This window comes from Eubalaena glacialis, chromosome 12, assembly GCF_028564815.1.
Source record: "Eubalaena glacialis isolate mEubGla1 chromosome 12, mEubGla1.1.hap2.+ XY, whole genome shotgun sequence".
In the NCBI taxonomy this organism is placed as follows: domain Eukaryota; kingdom Metazoa; phylum Chordata; class Mammalia; order Artiodactyla; family Balaenidae; genus Eubalaena; species Eubalaena glacialis.
Genome location: NC_083727.1, coordinates 36,747,743 through 36,769,690, shown reverse-complemented (window position 1 = coordinate 36,769,690; position 21,948 = coordinate 36,747,743). Strand labels below are relative to the sequence as shown.

Sequence of the window (21,948 nt, the reverse complement as noted above, 5' to 3'; positions counted from 1 at the left end):
CTTCCCCTCAAGCTAATAATGATTTATAGCAGTTTGGTAAATTACACCCCTAAGTAGAATTGAAACATTTATATTTTCTCTCTACCTGAACCCTCCAGAAATTGGAAACTCAGAGGGTCCCAGAAACTTTATCCAATATATAAGGAAGGCCACCTCCAAACAAATGCAAGAGTTTCAAGGTATTTTGGGGGGAACCTCAAAAAGGGAGGAATTCATCCAAATCTGTTAGGCAAAATCTGTGATAATCCCTTGGCATGGCTTTCCTGGCCCTGAGAGGCCTTTTAAAAGTTTAGTCTGAGACTCCTTATGAAAAGTTATAAAGAGTCCAAGCACCTGGGTTGGTAACACACGGTTTCTGCCTGAGTGGCAGAAAACTCAAGGAGGAAAACTAGTTAGAAGGATATCGCAGTAGTCCAGGTGAGGCATAATGAGCCACAGGCAGTAAAGTTCCGGAATATTTCAGACTATAAACTACAGGATTCCGCCTTACCCGTGTATGAAGAATGAGATAAAGCGCGCTATTTTGATCTAGCTGGTGCTGTTAGCAACAACAACAACAATTAAAGACAGATGGGAAGTTCAGTTTCACATTTTGAGCTTAGCACCTAAAATTATCATGGCTGAAAATGCGTACACAAAGCATCAAATATGATCTTGTTGAAAACAAAGTTCTAGACATTTTGTTCATTCTCTTAAAATCTACGAATTTGTAAGCTTAAAAAATTAAACTTTAAAAACTTTTTTTAAAGACATCGTTATACACTCTTGGGGCACCTTACATTACAGGCTTCAGGAAAACGACGTTCAGTACGGTCAACAGGTTCCATTCCGCCCCGAGGATAGGGCGCTCCCGTGACGTCACCGCGACGTGGGGCGAGAGCCTGCGTTTTGGCGGAAGTCTTGCGTAGTTACCAACGAGACGCAGAGGGAGGGGCGACTGCCGCGGCCGACCGCTCTTCCGTGTAGCGTCCTCGCACGTCCCCTGGTGGCAGCCGGCGTGCAGGCGAGCCTCTGGCTTTGCGGCCCCGCAGCTAGTCAGTCGCCTTCGGTCTAGCGTAGCCCGAGATCAGCGCGCGTGCCCAACTCCCTGTCCGCCCCAGCGCCAGGCGAGGGGCGACGCCTCGAGGTAAAATCTAGGAGGTGCGGGAGGCTAACTGCGTAGGCCCTGTTGTCCGGGAGAATCCTGAGGCTCTCGGCGGCGCTGGAGCGGAGGCGATGGCGGAGGAGCAGGAATGCGATTTCAGGAAGTCATGTGCCGACTCTGAGGCAGCGGCGGCTGCAGAACCTCTGGGGTCCCCTTCGGAGACCACCGCCGTCGCCGCAGAGTCGCCGGAGCTCGAGAACTACAATAGCAAGTGCGTGTTCTGCCGGATCGCGGCGCAGCAGGATCCCAGCACTGAACTCCTGTACTGTGAGGTTGGCGGCGACGCGCGACCGGGGACCCGATCGCTCCTGGATCGGGTGGGGAGGGTCCTGTTAAATGGGGCTGGGGGAGGCTGGGTGTCCTAGTGTTAATGACAGACTTGCTTCTCTAGGCGCGGGGAGTGTCACCAGCCACCTCTTTGCTATTCTAAGGGGAGAAAATGTAGTGGTAAAGTCTCTCTGCAGCTGCCGAGGTACTTAGTGGACAATAGCCATGTATGGCCTCTGATTTTATTAAAGGGACCCCCCCTCCCCCCGCCTTTCTAGACACTGCTTTTACATTCCGCACTCTTAATACTGGTACTGAAGAGAAACCAGTAGAAAATAGATAATGGTAATTGTGAAAAGCCTGTTTGTTAGATTGACTGAAAATAGGTTGGCGGGAGTGGGTCGGAGGTCAAACTATTACTTAATAGATTCTGATTTCCACTAAAGGGTCCAGTTCCTTAGAAGTGTTATCAGTTAGGATATGTGGACATTTTCAGAGCATTAAGACTTTGTCCAGATATTTTAAAAAAGATGATCTGGTAGGCACTTTCTTCCACCAGCTCGACTTGCCTTTAAAGAAACATCTTTTGAAAGACTGAGCTCCAAAGATTCTGGGCTTCTTTGTGGTTTTTTGTTGTTGTTGTTGTTTTTGTAGTAATCATTCATTCATTTGTTAAAAGTAAATTGACTTTCTTCCAAGCACTGTTCATTGGTGAGCAAGGTAAAGGATAGTCCCTGTCTGGATTTTATAATCTAAAGGGACAGAAGAGGCAGCTGATAACAGTGCCCTGTTGTATGGTGAGATGGTTTTACCACCTGCAGTATTTTGCAAGGCTGGTGGGAGGAGCATCTGGCCCAGATTTGAAGGGACAGGGAAGGCTTTCCAGAGGAAGTGAGGCATGAAAAAGTAAGTAGGCATTGGTCAGGTGAGGAGGAGAGAAGATACCCCTGGTAAAGAGCACCTTGAGAGGTTTGGTTTCTGCCACAGGAGAACAGAAATTCAGTCTAACTGGAGCATGGAGTTTGAGGGGATGAGTGGTGAAAGATGAGGCTGGAGAGGTAGACAAGGGGCCACGTTATTAAGGCTACTGTAATTCATGTTAAGGAGTTTTGGCTTTACTTGAAGAGTGAAGGGAAGCTCTACAGTGTTTAATGCTACTGTTAATGCTGGGTTGGAAGAAAGGGGTTGAGAAGTTACATGAAAGGGTTTGATCTTTGAAAGATTATCTGACACCATTGTGGAGAACGATTTAGAGAGGACCAGTCTGGAGGCATGGAGATCAGTTATGAGGCTGTTGAAGTAATCCAGCCTGATGATGGCCTGAAATAAGATGTAGTAGTGGGAATGAAGAAAAGCCAATCAATTTAAGGATATTTAGGAGTCTGACACTTGCAGAGATATGCATCTCTAGCTCAGATTATAGGAACTGTCAGTTTATAGATGGAAATTGAAAAGAGGGAAATTAATGAGATCACCTAGGAAGTATATGTAGAGTAAGAAGTGAAGGGGCCCCTCCCTACACAGAACTGTAAAGAACACTAACATCATAAGAGAGAGGCAGAGGAAGAGGACTTGAAAAGAGGAGAGAGAAACAGAGGGAAAACTAGGAAAGCTAAGAGAAGGGAGTATGTCAGGAAGATAGGAATTGGCAGCAACATCAGCCTTCCCTAATCCTCGAATCTGGGTTAGGTGACTCTCCAATATGCCTGCAGAGAGGGCAACTTAGATCAGAACTGGTTTTGTCCCCAGAGTGATGGTCATTGACCTTGAGGAGAGCAACTGCAGTGCAGTGGTGAGGCAGAAGGCAGATTGTAGTTGATAAGAACCTGAAGGATAAAAAATTGAAGACAGCAAATACAGACAACTTTTGAAGGAAGTTTGGCAGTCTTGGGGAGAAGGGAAAAGGTAAGGTAACTACAGGAGGAGATGGAGTTAAGAGAAAGCTTTTTTTTTTTTTAATTAATTAATTAATTTATTTTATTTTTGGCTGTGTTGGGTCTTCGTTTCTGTGCGAGGGCTTTCTCTAGTTGCGGCAAGCGGGGGCCACTCTTCATCGCGGTGCGCGGGCCTCTCACCATCGCGGCCTCTCTTGTTGCGGAGCACAGGCGCGGGCTTCTCACCATCGCGGCCTCTCTTGTTGCGGAGCACAGGCTCCAGACGCGCAGGCTCAGCAATTGTGGCTCACGGGCCCAGCCGCTCCGCGGCATGCGGGATCCTCCCAGACCAGGGCTCGAACCCATGTCCCCTGCATTGGCAGGCAGACTCTCAACCACTGCACCACCAGGGAAGCCCAAGAGAAAGCTTTTTAAAACAGTGAAGACTTTGGTGCGTTTAAATCCTGATGGGAAGGTGCCAATGGAGAGAGGTTTAAAATGGCCCAGGGTGGTAGAGCTTTGTCCCTGAGAAAGAGGAAACTCAGTCACTCCTCCATTACTCAGTATTTGAATGAGTGCCTTCTGTGTGTCAGGCACTGTTGGAGGCATTAGGATATAGCAGTAAATAAAATGTGCAAAAATCCCTGTCCTCATGGAGCTTACATTCTACTCACAGGAAATAGACAGTAAGCAACATAATAAGTAAAATATTATATAGAGAATAGATATTGATACATAGTTCAAAATATTGATACATAGTTCATAAGATGGGAACAAAAAAAGAGAAAAGGGATGCAATTTTAAATTTTTAGTCAGGAAAAGCTGCACTAAGAAGGTGGCATTTGAATGAAGCCCTGAAGGAGGTGAAGGAGGAAAGTATATGGTTTACTCTTTATATATAAAGTACAGCTATGCCATATAGGACATGAGAGATACACAGTATATTTGTGATATTAACGTATCATGGGAGGGCAATTAGGAAAAAGTCTAAAAATGTTCCTTAGGAGGGTGATAATGAGAAAAGTTTAAGAAACGCTGTTATAATCAAACAATGGCCATAATTCCAACTTTAAGAAGGTCATCCATTTCTTTTTTTTTAAATATAAATTTATTTATTTATTTTTGGCTGAGTTGGGTCTTTGTTGCTGCGCGGGCTTTTCTCTAGTTGCAGCAAGCGGGGGCTACTCTTCGTTGTGGTGCACGGGCTTCTCATTGTGGTGGCTTCTCTTGTTGTGGAGCACAGGCTCTAGACATGCAGGCTTCAGTAGTTGTGGCGCACGGGCTTAGTTGCTCCACGGCATATGGGATCTTCCCAGACCAGGGCTCGAACCCGTGTCCCCTGCATTGGCAGGCGGATTCTTAACCACTGCGCCACCAGGGAAGCCCGAAGGTCATCCATTTCTGTGGAAAAGTATATGAAAACCCTAATGACACACCATTTTTTTGAGGGGTAGATAAGGGAATATCGGTAGTTTTATCTTTCTATTTAAGCAACTGTCATTTACTGAACAGTTTTTGCAGGCTTACTGTTGATATGTGTTACTCACTTGGAGCTCAAAGATGAATATGGCATGTCCTACACTTGAGAAGCTTGCCTATGATCTGAATTGAAATGCAAAATTCTCTTTTAGTGGGTATCACTAGGTATAAGTAGTCAAAATTCTGTATTTTAAAGTCACTTGAAATTATCTTTTCTTTGTGTAATTATGCTACCAACATGACATATAGTTAGGTTTACTCATTTCTGTTTGTTTTCCATTGTTAAGGACTACTTTTTTTTTTTTTCTTTTTGAGTCCAAAAATGTATGGTAAATATTCACATGCTTTTAAAATCAAAATTGTACAGCAAAGTACATTTGAAGTCTAGTATCCATTCTCTTGTTATCTCTACCCTGTACCTCTTTCCCCGTAAGAAACCAGAAAAAATATTTTTGGTTTATCTTTCCTTTGTGAGTAGATATGTATGCGTGTGTTTATATTTATACTCCGCCTTCTTACACAAAAGATAGCTTAACCTTGTTCCACGCTTTTTCTTTTTTACCTTAGGAATTTATTCCAGAAATGATTTCATAAGTGTATAAAGATCTTCCTCATTCCTTTTTATAACTACACAATACTCCACTGTATGGATTTACTGTAATTTATTCAGCCAGTCTTAGTTGAATTTTATGGACAGTTGGGTTATTTTCAGTCTTTTGCTATCATAAATCATGCTGCAAAGAATAGCCTTGTACAAATATCATTTCATATTTTTTGCCTGTTTATCTGTGGAATGGGAGGACAGTCTTTCTTTTAAATGAAGAGTCTAAATACTGGCTAGATCAGTAGTAGCAATGAGGAGAGACATCAGAGAGCCAGTTTCAGTATTTTAGAAAGCTTAATGGAAATCTAATTCAATCATTGATTGCATAGGCTAAATAAAACGTCGTTTCTTTGCTTTTGACAGGAATTTTATCTACTGGTGATGATGACAGTTATGTCAATTGGTAGGTTTTTTTAATTAACGAGAATTGGGAAAATAAAATATTCACACATGTCATTTAGTAAACAGAACCTTTCAAAATAGGGTTTTGGGAGATGAAGACAGAACTGGGCATTTGGTTCATTCTTATGGCTGAGTCATGTAAGACAGCAGATTTTTAAGAGCTTCTTTAATGTTTTTCTCCTGTTATCCTTTAGACTGGCACTTTGTAGTTCCATGAATCTAAAGAAGTGTTACTCCTGCTTTAAGGTAGAATTCAGCTATATTATCTCAAAATAATTCTAATCGGGATGTATTCTGTACCAGAAAGAATTACCTCTGGATTTTTTAAAAGTTAATGCCATAATTGAGGGGGAAATAAAGACATATAAAATTGTTGTGTTATGAATCAGTCTGGGAAGTACAATTTTGTTGTACTAGATTTGACCCCCGATACTAGTTGTTTCTCAGCTGGAAGCATTAAGTAAATAATGGAAAACTTTAAACATTCAAAAACATTGTGGTCTTATCCCTTTTGATCTTATCCCTTTCTAAAACATTCCATGGATATGAATATTTAAAGTTACTACTAGACGGAAAAACCATAATAAAAATGGAAATAATTGTCATGCTTGTTATTTTAGGGTTAGGGTTAGCTCTTGGGGTTCCCCAAGTCAACCAACCTTCTGGGACTATACACACACGTGTGTGTGTGTATATATAACACACACATAGATATGTATATACACATGTATACATATTTACGTAAATTTACATATGCACATACACACACACACACACACAACACCTGGTCTGAGTCTCTGTCCCTGAATTGCAGGAAACCCATCACGCTCCCCAGTATATCAGAAGATTTCCTCTCGGCGCTGGGGGGAGTATGCTGCATACATTATCCCTAGTCACCTCTCATGATTTTCTGTTTCTACTAAATTTTCTATCTCATCCTCAAACCTTTGTCTTGCATCAGCCGAAGAGAGTAACAGATTCTTTTCCTTTCATTTTCCTGATATATTAACGCAAAGCAACAGCTGCTATAGATTTTTCCTCAAAGTTTGGGGGCAATAGGATTCTCATATTCTTTAAACACAGCATAAATCCCTGTTTCTGTAGGCAGGCACCTCAATTCATTTCTTGTTTGTGTACTTTCCTCATAGCTCATGCTACATTCAGTTGACCCATCACTGTTTACTTCAAGGTCTTAAAAGTTACAATTTTTCCCCCTCTCTATTCTCATCTTATAGGCAGGTTACACTCAATAGCTGGAAAAATAATCGAGATTTTTGTGTTGCTGTGCCTCCACATTTTAGCAGCTCTTGGTTGAAGGTATGTAAATGAGGACAGCAACAAAATCAATATTTAAGCAATATTATAATAGAGTGATATTGTGGACATTTTATAGAAGCCTTGAGGTAGGAAAGGGACACATAATACCGTATTTTTGCTGCCCTCCATTTCAGTCATGGCTCTGCTGGGGGCTAAAGTAGACAAAAATTCCCATTCACTGAATTGTGGTCTCACTGCATGTCAATTTGTCAGTCACCTGAAGCTTAGATGAGCAGTATGGATACTGATAAGGAAGCTCGTGGTACAGTATGTACAATTGCCTTTCATCATTATTCTCATTGAAATCAAGATCATTGGCATGGATATGAGGCCCTCGTTCCAACTGAATTTTAGTTCTTGGAATGGAGAACTAATGAGCAACAGTGCATTCTGGGAAACTATGCTTATTGATACTGATTTTATTTAATTTTGACTAATTTTTTTTTTTAATAAAGTTTTTTTTTTTAACGCATTGTTTATTTATTTATTTATTTATTTATGGCTGTGTTGGGTCTTCGTTTCTGTGCAAGGGCTTTCTCCAGTTGCGGCAAGTGGGGGCCACTCTTCATCGCGGTGCGCGGGTCTCTCACTGTCGCGGCCTCTCTTGTTGCGGAGCACAGGCTCCAGACGCACAGGCTCAGTAATTGTGGCGCACGGGCTTAGTTGCTCCATGGCATGTGGGATCTTCCCAGACCAGGGCTCGAACCCGTGTCCCCTGCATTGGCAGGCAGATTCTCAACCACTGCGCCACCAGGGAAGCCCACTAATTTTTTAATATAAGATATTGAATAAGGTTATTTAGGGAATATAGATTTTTCTCTTGAAAAAACTTGAAACTCAAATGTTAATAGGTTGAAAGACTCCCTTTTTTGTTTTCTTTTCTTTTTTCCTTACATTACTATGTGGAGTATAGAAACCAGAAAACTGATACCATACATGTAATGGACTGGACACATAACTTAGTACAGTATACTAGAGTTTGTTTCAGCATTTCACAGTCTTTTTAATGCTATAAAGTGGCAAGTAAACATAAAGAAAAAGTATTTATAATTATTGTAAAAAATGTTTAAAAATGTAATCCCTGGATATATAGATGCTAGATGATGTTATAAATGAAGAAAATGGCACTTTGGAAAAAAATTAAATGTAAAAAAGAATTTATCAATCTTGCTATGATTCTGTGGTAGAACCTTTAAAAGTACATATTAGGAGTAGAAAAACCTTAGGGTAGAGATGGAGAAATATATAATGAAATTTTAAAAAACTCTGGGATTATGGTAAGGAAGTTTTAATGAACTTCATTCATAATTGTTTTCCTGAAAGTGATTTTATATAAGTCTTTTTCTTCTCTGGAATAAATGAGCATCTCATGAAGGAAGCTAAAGCTTGTCTTTATGGACATAATGCATAATCACAAAATTGCCCAATGGAGATGAGTTGTAACATTAGCACCATTTCCCTATCAGACTGAGATTTATGTATGATGTTTAAGACATGCCAGAACAGCGTTAGGAAATTCTTTTTAAAAATTCACTAACAAATGACATTTTCCTTTAGAATGAAGACCTAGTTTGCTTCAAAGATACCAAGGCAGCAGCACCTCATCATTATCTTGTGGTGCCAAAGATGCATATTGAAAACTGCAGATATCTAAAGAAAGATCAAATAGAACTGGGTAAGTTGATGGCAGTATTCTTCATGGTTATATCATCTTGAATTGACATCAGTGATGGCAGTGACAATTGAAAAGAAACAGTTTAGCCAGGTATTGTGATAAAGGAGCATTATGGCTTTTTGAAACTTTCATTATGAAAAATTTCAAATATATACAAAAATAAAGAAAATAGTGTAATCTCCATGTATTTATCACCCAACTTCAACATTTATTAACTCGTGGCCAATCTCTTTACATATATTAACCTTCTCCCACAGTGGATTTTAAGCAAATCTCAGATGCCATGTTATTTAATTTTTAAAATCTCTAAAAGATAATGCCTCTTTATGCTTTTTAAATGATGGCTTTCTTGATTCTGAAAGTGAAAGATAATATGAAAACTTATAAACAAATAGAATGGATAAAGAATATGTGGTACATATATACAATGGACTATTACTCAGCCATAAAAGGGAATGGAATTGTGCCATTTGCAGAGACGTGGATGGACCTAGAGACTGTCATACAGAGTGAAGTAAGTCAGAAAGAGAAAAACAAATATCGTATAATATCACTTATATGTGGAATCTAGAAAAATGATACAGATGAACTTATTTGCAAAACAAAAATAGAGATGCACACATAGAGAACAAACGTATGGATACCAAGGGGGCAAGGTGGGGTGGGATGAGTTGGGAGATTAGGATTGACATATATACACTACTATGTATAAAATAGATAACTAATGAGAACCTACTGTATATCACAGGGAACTCTACTCAATGCTCTGTGGTAACCTAAATGGGAAGGAAATCCAAAAAAGAGGGGATATATGTATACATATAGCTGATTCACTTTGCTGTACAGCAGAAACTAACATAACATTGTAAAGCAACTATACTCCAATAAAAATTAATTTTAAAAAAGTTATAAACAAATAAGTTATAGTATGGCATATGAGTACATATTACCTGAGAGTGAGACCATATTGGTACCTGCCTTGTAGTTTCCTGCCTTGTAATTTCCTGTATAGATGAAGTAGGACCAAAGTTTAATTATGAGATTTTCGTGATGAACTTTTAGCCTCTGAAAAAGAGATTCTGAAATCTTGTCTCTTACAGGCTTATCCTGTATTTTCCTATACATGATTTCTGTGACTTGTCAGCTACTGTTTACTAAGACATTGCTGAGTTTACTTCAAACCTGCTTCAATAGCCATTGTCATCAGGGTCTGGGATGTTTGGTCAATACTTTAAGGTAGCTGGCAAGATAGATAAATTGGGCCAGATTTTTGAAGGTGACTAAGAAATCTCTTTGATGAAAACCTCGATATGTGGTTTATTAGTGTTTAGACTACTGAATTACCAGTTTTTAAACTGTTTTTTCTAGATATTGTGAATTTCCTTAGTCATCTTAAGTTCTATCAGTATGTTTCATGCTCATTCCACCAGAGGGAGGCCAATATACATGCAGTATTTAGTACTAGGCAACAGCCACCATAGCCTTAAGTATTTCCTTTTATACTGTTTTTCTTAAGGAGGGAGAAATGTGTTTATGCTTGCTTTTCTTTTTCTAGTATTTCTTTTCTTGTTAAAAGTTTTTATAACAGTTGCAAATCAAATGTTAACTAATTTTGAAGCAGCATGGTGGGTGTTTGGGATTTCATTATAGGTACTGTTTTTACTGATTTTGTGTATATTTGAATATTTCCATAATAAAACTTTAAAAGTCCTTGCAATTAATATTTTTATACAGTCTATAAAGTTGGGAAAATAATAAGCATATGGAAGAGCTTAATAATACTCTCAAGCACTGTGACTATAATTGACATTAACAGAACTTCACCTAACTATAGAATACACACTTTGTTATGAGCACATGTTCACCAAGATAGTCCATATTCTGGACAATAAAATAAGTCTCAATACATTTCAAATGATGAAAATATTATAAAATACATTGTCTGATGACAATGGAATTAAAATAAATAATAAAATCTAGAATAGCACTAAATATTTTTAAGTTAAAACACTTTTAAGTAACTTCTAAATAAATAGGTAAAAAAAGACAATATTTTGAACTGATTGGTAATAAAAATACAACATAACAAAATTTGTAGAATGTAGCTGAAGAAGTGCCTAGAGGGAAATTTATAGCTTTAAGTGCTTATATTAGAAAAAGAGGTACAAAACCAATGACCTAAGTTTCCAGTTTAGGATGCTAGAAAGAGGCAAGCAAATCATATCAAAATAAAGTATAAAGAAGGAAATAGTAGAGTAGATATCAATGAAATAGGAAAGAGACAATAGGTTTTGCTTCATGTATTTTGGATCTGATTTTAAGTGAATACATAATTATGATTGTCATGTCTTCTCAGTGATCCATTTTTATCATTGTAAAATGTTCCTTTTTCTGTCTGGAAATACTTCTTGTGTCTATTTTGTATGACATTAATTTAGATACTCCAACTTTCTTATTACTTATTGTTTGCATTGGGTATTTTTTTCTATCCTTTACTTACAAATTGAATATTTATATTTAAAGACTTGAAGATAGCAATATAATTGGGTCTGACTCTTTTAAGAAAAATGTAATGTGAAAATCTCTTTTAATTGGAGCATTTAGTTCAGAAGCATTTAATATAACTACCGACATAGTTGGATTTAGGTCTACTGTCTTGCCATTTGTTTTCTATTTGTCCCATTTTTGTTGTTGTTTTTGCCCTGTTTCTTCTTTCCTGCCTTCTTGTGGTTGATCAAACATATTTTTTAGTATTCCACTTTATCTCTTGCCATTTTAGCTATTTTTCTTTGTATTTTTTTAAAGTGGTTGTTCTAGAGAAATTAAAATACACATCCTGCAATTATCACAGCCTACTTAGAGTTAACATTGTATCAATTCATGTAAAATGTGAGAAACTTTGCAACACTTTGTGTTATTGTTGTCATTTATATTTCATCTATATACTTTAGAATGCCATGGTACTGTTAAATAATCATATGTCTTTTAAAGAAATGAAAATAAAAAACAATCTTTTTTATTTACTCAAATGTTTGGCATCTTGGGAGTATTTTTTTTTTTCAAATTATACTTTCAAGGATGGTTTTATGTTGAAAGCAAAAGCAAATTGAATAATCACACAAGTCTCCATACTGAGCCAGAAACTAGTCAACATTCTTCTGATTATTTTCAGTTTAATTTGTCATCCAATTAAAGTCTCTAGATTTATGATGCTGAAAATCCTTCTCTATCTTGTTACATGGAATGCAGCATGCTTCTACCATCTCTTTTTTAAAAAAATTTTTTCATTGAAGTATAGTTGATTTACAATATCATGTTAGTTTCAGGTATACAGCACAGCGATTCAATTACACATATATATATATTCTTTTTCAGATTCTTTTCCCTTATAGGTTATTACAAATATTGAGTATAGTTCCCTGTGCTATACAGTAGATCCTTGTTGGTTATCTATTTTATATATAGTAGTGTGTATATGTCATAATTTACCCCTCCCCCCAACCCCTGCATCTTGGGAGTATTTTTAAAAGAAAACAAGATACAGTCTGGCTCGAAGTAACATGAGCTTTTTTTTTGACCTTGTGGTACTGGCCTTGTCATGGAAGCCTTCCCACTCAAGCCTGACTTAGAGAAGTAAACTGTTAGCAATGATTTTATAAGCTTCATTATAACAACTGTCCTCTGCAGATTCTCTCACTTCTCTTTTCAAATGCTTGATTACACCATTCAGAAACAAAAGAGATCTAAAGTTTGGCATTGTGCTTTGAAGATCTCGGGTTACCAAAATTTTTTTAATGGAGAAGTATATTCCCACCGGAAGGCCATAAAACATTGAGACAATAAAGATGCTAAGGCAAATGAGAGTTTGGAAGCCAAAACAAACATTTAGCTAGTCATGGCTGGGCCAACATGAAGGGATGTCATATTCCTAATTTGAGTTCAAAGACAAATTCAAAGTTTTCTTGTCCTCTTAACTCAAACAGTTTTTGTTTAATTACTTCGTTTCCTTATGATTAGAATTAGACCTCAGTAGGATCAGATGTCCTAAACTGTCACTTGATAATATCCCTCAACAGCTGTTCAAAGTCAGCTTATGTGTGATAGTTTGTGATGGGTTGAACCTTCATTTCAGTTGTTGATAAGCAAACTTCTTAGTAACTTAGAGCTACTGGATGAGTCTTTAAATGTGTATCCATTTGATACGACTTTTTACTAGGACCCTAAAAGTTCGGGTTAATAACTAGGTAGTGAACTTAATGTCTCCTATAGTGTAATGTAGTTTCTTTACTGTTTTGTAGTTGAGAACATGGTAACTGTTGGAAAAACCATTCTTGAAAGGAATAATTTCACTGACTTCAAAAATATGAGGTATGTATACTTCCAGATAAAAACCAATATATGCAGTTGGTTTTTCTGAAATGTTATTTCCTCAGGAAAATGAAAGTAGAGATGGCGGAATTCATGGTTTAAATGCAGTTTTCCTGAAAGTGAACATATTGTTCATTGGTAAATTTAATAAACAAAACTTTTTTTCACGTCTCAACATTGTCTAATAATCACCACTTTTAGTTTTGGACAGACAAGTATATTGAAGCAGTGGGTAGGTAAAATTAGTTACTTAGTCCTCTTTGTTCAATATGTGCATTCCTATAAAATTGTGAGTAAATTGAATTTCCTTAGAAAAAATTTATTCTATATGATTTAAAAATACATTATTACCCTTCTAGCATGAAAGTAACTTGAATTTGTTGAACTGAACTCTGACATTAACCAAAGTTTGAGTAAAAGCATACAATATTCAATTTGGTAACTGTTTTAATTAATCTATTTATTTTTTCTTTTTAAAAGGTTTCGATTTTGCCTTGTATGATCAAAGTAGTACCAAGGCAGGTATAGTGATTACTTCTGACACCTCTGAACTGGAATTCAGAGGCCTGAATTCTAATGCTATCAGTGTTACTTGCTGCTACTATAGTTGTACTGGCTGTGTTACTTTAGACAAGTCATTTAAACTCTCCAAGATAATACCTGCTCTGCCTACTTGTAATCTAAAATGAGACTGAATGTGTGAAAATCCTGTGAAAACTATTATGAACTATATCCAAGGGTGATAATGACAAGGAACAGATGGTATTTGAGACCCTGTGGTCAAAATCAACACGTTCCCTTCCCAGTCATAGAAGTGCTCATTAGAAGAATGAACACTGGACTGGTTGTGAAGAGCCCTGAGTTTCAATTCTAGCTCTACCACTGCCTAACTTTGTGACCTTGGGAAGTCTCTTCAACTTTTTAGATCTTGGTTTCCCCATCTTTAAAATCTTTAAAATGAAAAGGTTGAGTGAACCCTTGAGTTACTTCTAGCTTTTAGATTACTTGATTCCATTATATGACTCCTGTTTCATACAGGGAAAACCTAGTCTCCTTTTCTGGGTGGTGGTAGAAGCTTTTCAATATGTTACGGATCTGACTCCACAGTCTGTCCTGTATTGCTGCATTATAGCACCTCTCCTTGCCTTCTTCCCACGTTCCCAGTCATTTTTTTAAAATGTCTTTTTTTAAAAATTGAGACTTACTTCTAGTTTGAACAGGCAAATATTTCTAGGCTTGAATTATTGTTACAGGTGTGCCTTGCTCCACTTACAAAGTAGACTTACAAAACTGTTTGTAAATGGATTTTTAAGAGGTTAAATCATATTAAAAAATTATTTTACCAAAGGAATTCTCTTGTAAATATTTTATAAAGCAAATAGTTATGAATAGTTATCATCTAACTTATTTTTAGTATTCAAGAAACTTAAGTGATGATAAAATTTTTTTAGTGAGGGTAAGGAAATGACCACTTCATTAAAGGAGAAAGCGCGCCATCTACTGGCTATGTCTTGGGAAAAGGAATCCTACTTCTACTTCAGCGTTCAGTAATTTTAAGATTCACTGCAGAGGCATCTTTTAGGAGAGTTAAAGCTTAATATGATAAGAACTGAAGTAATAAGACATAATGCCAGCTCAGAATTCACAAGGGTTATACAGAGGCATAATATTCTGTGAAAGCCTTTCTCAATGAAGAGTTTATCTTATTGTGAACTTCAACATGAAGATGAACTGTGTGAATACTCTCAAGTTCATAAAGAAAAACAGTGAAAGAGATGTTTGAGTGGTAATCTGTCTACCTTAGGTAACCTGTTTTGGATATCTTTAATATTTATGTGTTTTAACCTGAAAATGTAGTTTTAAACTATTGTAGAACTAATTTGTCAATTATCTCTTACCTTGCTGTTTCAGAATGGGTTTCCATGTGCCACCATTCTGTTCCATTTCCCATTTGCACCTTCATGTTCTGGCACCAGCCGATCAGCTTAGCTTCTTATCAAAATTGGTTTATAAAGTGAATTCCTATTGGTTTATCACAGTAAGTATTATTGTTATGCTAGCAGCATACAAAAATATTTAAAATATTTGTCCTTTTTGTTGTAGTTTTTCTTTTCTTGGCAACAGTGGGCACTTACACCTCTTATAGACTTGTTCATCTGTTTTAACATTCTATTTGCACATATCTAAAGTAATATTTTTAATTTGGGGTACTTTTCCAGGTCATCAAATCTGTAGGAAGAGATACTATGGCGAAGTCTCTCAGTTGTAAGCAGAGGATATGATATAGAAGTTCATGGCATTAATAGTTCAGAATTCTGAATTGTGGCTCTATTAATTACTTGAGTGACCATGTGCAAGTTACTTAAACTTTTTAAGGCCCAAGTTTTTTTATCTACTACCGACGTATAGGTAATAGTGCCTACATCTAGGGTTGATAAGAGGATTGATGAAATAATTAACATGTAACACACTTAAAACTACATTGCAGATAGTGAGGGCTCAGTAAATGTTATCTGCTGCCTCTGTCATCATCAACCTCATTGCAGAAATTGATGCAAGTAGTAGCATCAGCTACTAGATCTGAAGTTGAGGCTTTGAGCCTAAAAAAATTGCAGAATTCTGCTTTACTAGGGCAAAAGTAGAATAGAATTCAACTGATTATTGGCTTGTAACCTGACAGTCAAGCTTTAGTTATTAAATGACTCTGTCCTTCCAGGGCCACTTGACTAGTAATTTATGTTTCTTATTTTATGTGTCCATGATGTTAAGGTGACCTATAGTTGCTATATCTGAAAAACCATCAAATTGCAAATTAAGTAATTACCATTAGTTAATGCAGATTATTATTATAGTCATAGTACAAAAGAAATGAAAAAGCAGTTGATTTCTAGAAACTTCATATTTCAAACTTATTATCTCTCTCCTCAACTTGTTGTCCAGATGATTTTATTTTATTAAAAATATATTTAAGGGATGTGGTGTATATATTTGAAATTAAAAAGTGGGACATTTTGTAGGAAGCTGGTGTGGTCTCTTTAAAAAATCAGTATGATAAAAAACAGATTTTTTTTCTTATTTGTATTTCTAAGTTTCTACACTATCTATGCTTTTATAGTAAAAAATAATTAGAAATACATCTTTATACTTTTTAAACTATTTCCTTACATGATTTTTTAGTTGGGAAAAATGAATGAACAAAGTTATGAGATCTGTTAATGGTTCATCCTGGGAATCTGAACTCTCCTTAAATCTAGGTATTTAAGTATATATTATGAGACTGAAAAAAATCAAGATAAAAATATTAACGTTTATTCTGAAATCTTACATAATTTTTCAGATATATAATGATTGAGAAAAGTATCTGAAATGATGTAACTAGAAGGCTTTAGTTTACTTTTTATTCTTTTTGTTTTTATTATTTTTTTAGAGCAGTTTTAGGTTCACAGCAAAATTGAATGGAAAGTACACAGAGTTCCCGTATACCCTCTGTCCCCACATACTCGCAGTCTTCCCCACTGTTGACATCCTACACCACAGTGATACATTCGTTATAATCCATGAAACTACATTGATATGTCATTATCACTCAAAGTCCATAGTTTACATTAGGGTTCATTCTTGGTGTTGTACATTCTGTGGGTTTGGATGAATGTATAATGACATATATCCACAATTGTAGTATCATGCAGAATCGTTTAACTGCCGTGAAAATCCTCTGTGCTCTGACTATTCATTTCTTCCTCCCCCTTAATCCCTGGTAACCACTGATCTTTTTAATGTCTCCAGTTTTGCCTTTTCCAGAATATCATGTAGTTAGAATCATATCGTATGTAGCCTTTTCAGATTGGCTTCTTTCACTTAGTAAAATGCATTTCAGGTTCTTCCATGTCTTTAGTATTATATTTATTTTCCTTATTGAAACTATCTAACAAAAAGGCAATGTGGATAAAAATCTGCCTATTTATATACAGTATAGAATAAACACCTTTACTATAGTTTGAAAACTATTATGTTGAGAGTTTTTTGTAAGATATTTTTAGGAACAGAATATGTAGTATCCAATTCTTCTGCTGTGGCTTATTATAATAGGGGTGCCAGTAGAATTATTTCATGTAGGCTATGATAACTGGAATAAAAAAATGTGTTATGTTTTCATTACAGGCTGATTATTTGATTGACAAACTAAGAACGTGAAAATGTCAACAGTGGAAGATTTTCCTAATTTTGGCTCAACATAAACTAATATTCTGGTCTCTTTGAAGTCTAATTACAATTGGGTTTTATGAGAAGCTATTACTGGGTAGTCTTAAATTGTTTCTTAATGTTTGTTTCCTGAAATCTGTGATATAGTTATATGAATATTTTGTCATTGACTTTGTTTTAGTGGTTCCTTGTCTAAGGTATAAGATACTATAGATAAAATCCCAATAAAACAAATTCTGTTAATCAAGAAGGGCTCTGTATTTTTTTTAAAGTTCAAACATTTTTATTTCTCAATAGATAGTCAATTGTAATAGTAATTTATTTATGAAGAATAAACTGGTATAAAAAGTACTTTGTTGGAGCCTTTATTATATGAAGGAGAAAGAGAAATTATTTCTTGATTGTTCTATAATTTTACACATAAAATTTCAAAATAAAGAGTACCATACTACACAGTGATCTCTGACCTTATTGATGGAAAGAACTGTATATGTGTCACTTTTTACTCAGGTTTCAGATACTGGTTTTCACTTCTTGAATCCTAGCATCTTTGTAATAAATTGATCCTGAAGCTATGTAATATATATAAAATAATTTCACTGTAACAGTGAATTTGCTATAACAATCAATTTGGCTATCCAAGAGAATTCATTGCAATGGACTTTTACCTGTAAGAACGTAAATGGGGAAGAAACATAAGTGGTTACATTAATGTATTAAAACTGGCAGAAACTGTTGCTTTATGGCTTGTTTATACCAAAGGAAAACTAGAATTAAAAAGTGGTTAGACCTGTCTTTTATCATGAAAAAGTCCTGATTTGAAAGTAGAGATAGGTTGGATGAGAAAATTTATTTTAATAACAACATTAGTATATTTATAAATCATTTCATGAGACATATTTCTTTAGGAATTGTCTTTTGGTGCTAATCTACACTAACAATAGTGAATGTGAATGAAAAATAAGTACTGAAAGCTAATCTTACATTGTGCCAGTGTATAACTGTACCATGTACATGAATATAAATGAACATAAGGATTAAAGTATTGATCTTAGAAACAGGCTGAGAAGAGTAGTTTTTTTTTTTTTCCTTTTTTTGGGGGGATGATATTAAACATAGTTTTAAGTAATGAAATACTTAGTTACAACCTCTGGAATCAATATTGTTTAGTTCATTTGTTCATTAACTCATTCAAAAAACATTTGGTGGGCTTCCCTGGTGGCACAGTGGTTAAGAATCCACCTGCCAATGCAGGGGACACAGGTTCGAGCCCTGGTCCGGGAAGATCCCACATGCCGTGGAGCAACTAAGCCCGTGCGCCACAACTACTGAGCCTGCGCTCTAGAGCCCGTGAGCCACAACTACTGAGCCCGCGTGCCACAACTACTGAAGCCCCTGCGCCTAGAGTCCGTGCTACACAACAAGAGAAGCCACCGCAATGAGAAGCCCGCGCACCACAATGAAGAGCAGCCCCCGCTCTCTGCAACTAGAGAAAGCCTGCGCGCAACGACGGAGACCCAATGCAGCCAAAAATTTAAAAAATTTAAAAAAATTCGGTGAGCATTTAACGTGTACCAGACACTGCCAGGATCAGGAAATATAGAAGTGAGAAAGGACAGTCTGCCTTTAATTGCTAATACGAGGATCAGACAAAACCAGTGAGTACAATTTGGTATGTTAAGTACAAAAATGTCCATAGCAGAGGCTGTGGAGAGGGAAACAATTTTGAGAGCAGGTGGCAGTAGAACTGAGTATTTGAGACTCAATGTTAGGCACGTAGATAGTGGAAGTTTAGGCTGAGAGACCAACATGTACTTTCCTTGGGTTCTGCTTCCATTATTATTTACTTAACAACTGAACATCCAAATTCCATTTTGTTCACTGAAGGTGGAGAGAGGAATTTGGAAGTAGGGGTTATGGGCTCTCAAAATAAGATTTACAGGTTTTTCAGCACTGCTTTGTTAAGTAGCTCGCTGAGCACCCACACAGATTAGCAGTTACGTGTTTCTATAAATCAGTTCAACTGTGATCAGCTTCAGAAAAGGAATTTTCAACATGTGCAACATGTTGTACTATGTGAACTTATAGTGATATAATTGACAGTATTATGATAACAATATGTAAGGTATTTAAGGAATTCTCAAATGGCTTATGGACCTCTTAAAAAATGTGATTAGCCATTTGATTTAATTTATATGAGATTATACCCTCTCATAGTAAGTTTTTCTCCTTTGTTGGAAAACCCTTGGAACCTTACATTTTCAGTGGCTCTTCTCTTATAAAGACTAATAATCAAATTATGACAAAATTCACTCAGCCTTTTCAGTAGTTCAATTATTTGGTAACTCTCTAGTCATCTATAACATTAGCTCAGTACAAAGCTAATTCATAACCTGTCTTAAAAATGTTTAAAATAGTATCAAGAGCATTATTTATGCATGTTGTGATACTTTTTTTTTAACTGCAGAATTGTAAAATTATTAATAATGAACTATTTCAAACTGTTTACTTAGCTAAATTTCTGCTAAATCAATATGGAAAACTACTGTGTAAAATTTTGCCTATGGACTTAAAAAAAAATTTTTTTTTAAAAAACTTTACTCCTTTAGAGCAGTTTTAGGTTCACAGCAAAATTGAGAGACAGGTACCGAGATTTCCTTATACCCTTCCCCCACACATGCAAGGCCTCTCCCATTATCAACATTCCCCACCAGAGTGGTGCATTTGTTACAAATGATTAACCTACACTAACACATCATAATCACCCCAAAGTCCATAGTTTATCTTAGGGTTCACTCTTGGTATTGTACATTCTATGGGTTTGGACAAATATATAGTGACATGTATCATAGTATCATACAGACTATACGTATTTTCACTGCCCTAAATGTCCTCTATTCTCTGCCTATTCATCCCTCTCCCTCCAACCCGTGGCAACCACTGATCTTTTTACTGTCTCCATAGTTTTGCCTTTTCCAGAATGTCATATAATTAGAATCATACAGTATATAGCCATTTCAAATTGGCTTCACTTAGTACTATGCATTCAAGGTTCCACCATGTGTTTTCGTGGCTTGATAGTTGATCTGTTTTTAGCACTAAATAATATTCCATTGTCTGGCAATACCACAGTTTATCCATTCACCTACTGAAGGACATCTTGGTTACTTCCAAGTTTTGGCAATTATGAATAAAGCTGCTCTAAACACCCATATGCAGGTTTTTATGTGGACAAAGTTTTCAACTCCTTTGGGTAAATACCAAGGCGCACAATTGCTGGGTCATATGGTAAGTGTATGTTGAGTTTTGTAAAAAATTGCTAAGTTGTTTTCCACAGTGGCTGTACCATTTTGCATTCCCACCAGCAATGAATGAGAATTCCGGTTGCTCCACATCCTTGCCAGAATTTGGTGTGGACAGTGTTTGGGATTTTGGTCATTCTAATAGGTATGTAGTGGTATCTCAATTGTGTTTTAATTTGTATTTCCTTGATGACATATGATATGGATCATCTTTTCATATGCTTATTATCCATCTCTATCTTCTTTGGTAGAAGATCTTTTTCCAATTGTTTTAATCGGGTTATTAATATTCTTGTTGTTGAGTATTCAGAGTTCTTTGTATATTCTAGATAATAGTCCTCTATCAGTTATGTCTTTTGAAAATATTTTCTCCTAGTCTGTGGCTTGTCTTCTTATTCTCTTGACATGATCTTTTACAGAGCAATGGTTTTTAATTTTAATTACGTCCAGCTTATCAGTTATTTCTTCATGGATTGTGCTTTTGATTTTATACCTAAAAAGTCATTGCCATACTCAAGGTCATCTGTGTTTTCTCCTGTTATTTTCTAGGACTTTTATAGTTTTGCATTTTACATTTAGGTCTATGATCCATTTTGAGTTAACTTTTTTGAAGGGTATAAAGTCTGGGTCTAGATTCATTTTTTTTGCATGTGGATATCCAATTGTTCCAGCACGACTTGTTGAAAAGACTATCTTTACTTTATGGTATTGCCTTTGCTCCTTTGTCAAAGTTCATTTGATTATAGTTATGTGGATCTATTTCTGGGCCCTCTAGTCTAATTCCATTGAACTATCTGTATTCTTTCACCAGTACCTCACCATCTCGATTATTGTAGTTTTATAGTAAGTCTTGAGGTTGGGTAGCATCAGTCCTCCAACTGTGTTCTTTTTCAATATTGTGTTGGCTATTCTGGGTATTTTGCCTCTCCATATAAACTTTAGAAGCAATTTTTCAATATCCACAAAATAACTTGCTGGAGTTTTGATTGGAATTGCATTGAATCTATAGCTCAATTTGGGAAGAACTGACATCCTGACAATATTGAGCCTTCCTATCCATGAACATGGAGTATCTATTTATTTAGTCCTTCTTTGATTTTGTTCATCAGAGTATTTTAGTTTTCCTCATATAGATCTTGTACATATATTGTTAGATTTATACGTAAGTATTTCATTTTGGGGGGGAGTGCTAATATAAATAGGTATTGTGTTTATAACTTTAAATTCCATTTTTTCATGGCTGGTATATAGGAAAGCAATTGACTTTTGCATATTAGGTTTGTATTCTGCCACCTGGCTGTAATCATTTATTA

General features: G+C 36.2%; 1 protein-coding gene across 1 annotated transcript; it reads left to right on the top strand.

Moving 5' to 3' along the window:
• The first annotated feature begins 977 nt into the window (after positions 1 to 977).
• HINT3 (histidine triad nucleotide binding protein 3) lies at positions 978 to 17,583 on the top strand. The gene is made up of 5 exons (XM_061207394.1): positions 978 to 1,416; positions 8,645 to 8,762; positions 13,061 to 13,130; positions 15,042 to 15,168; positions 17,292 to 17,583. Exons 1-5 carry the CDS (start codon positions 1,216 to 1,218, stop codon positions 17,322 to 17,324), a joined length of 549 nt encoding a protein of 182 aa, XP_061063377.1. The 5' UTR covers positions 978 to 1,215; the 3' UTR covers positions 17,325 to 17,583.
• The last annotated feature ends 4,365 nt before the right edge of the window (positions 17,584 to 21,948 follow it).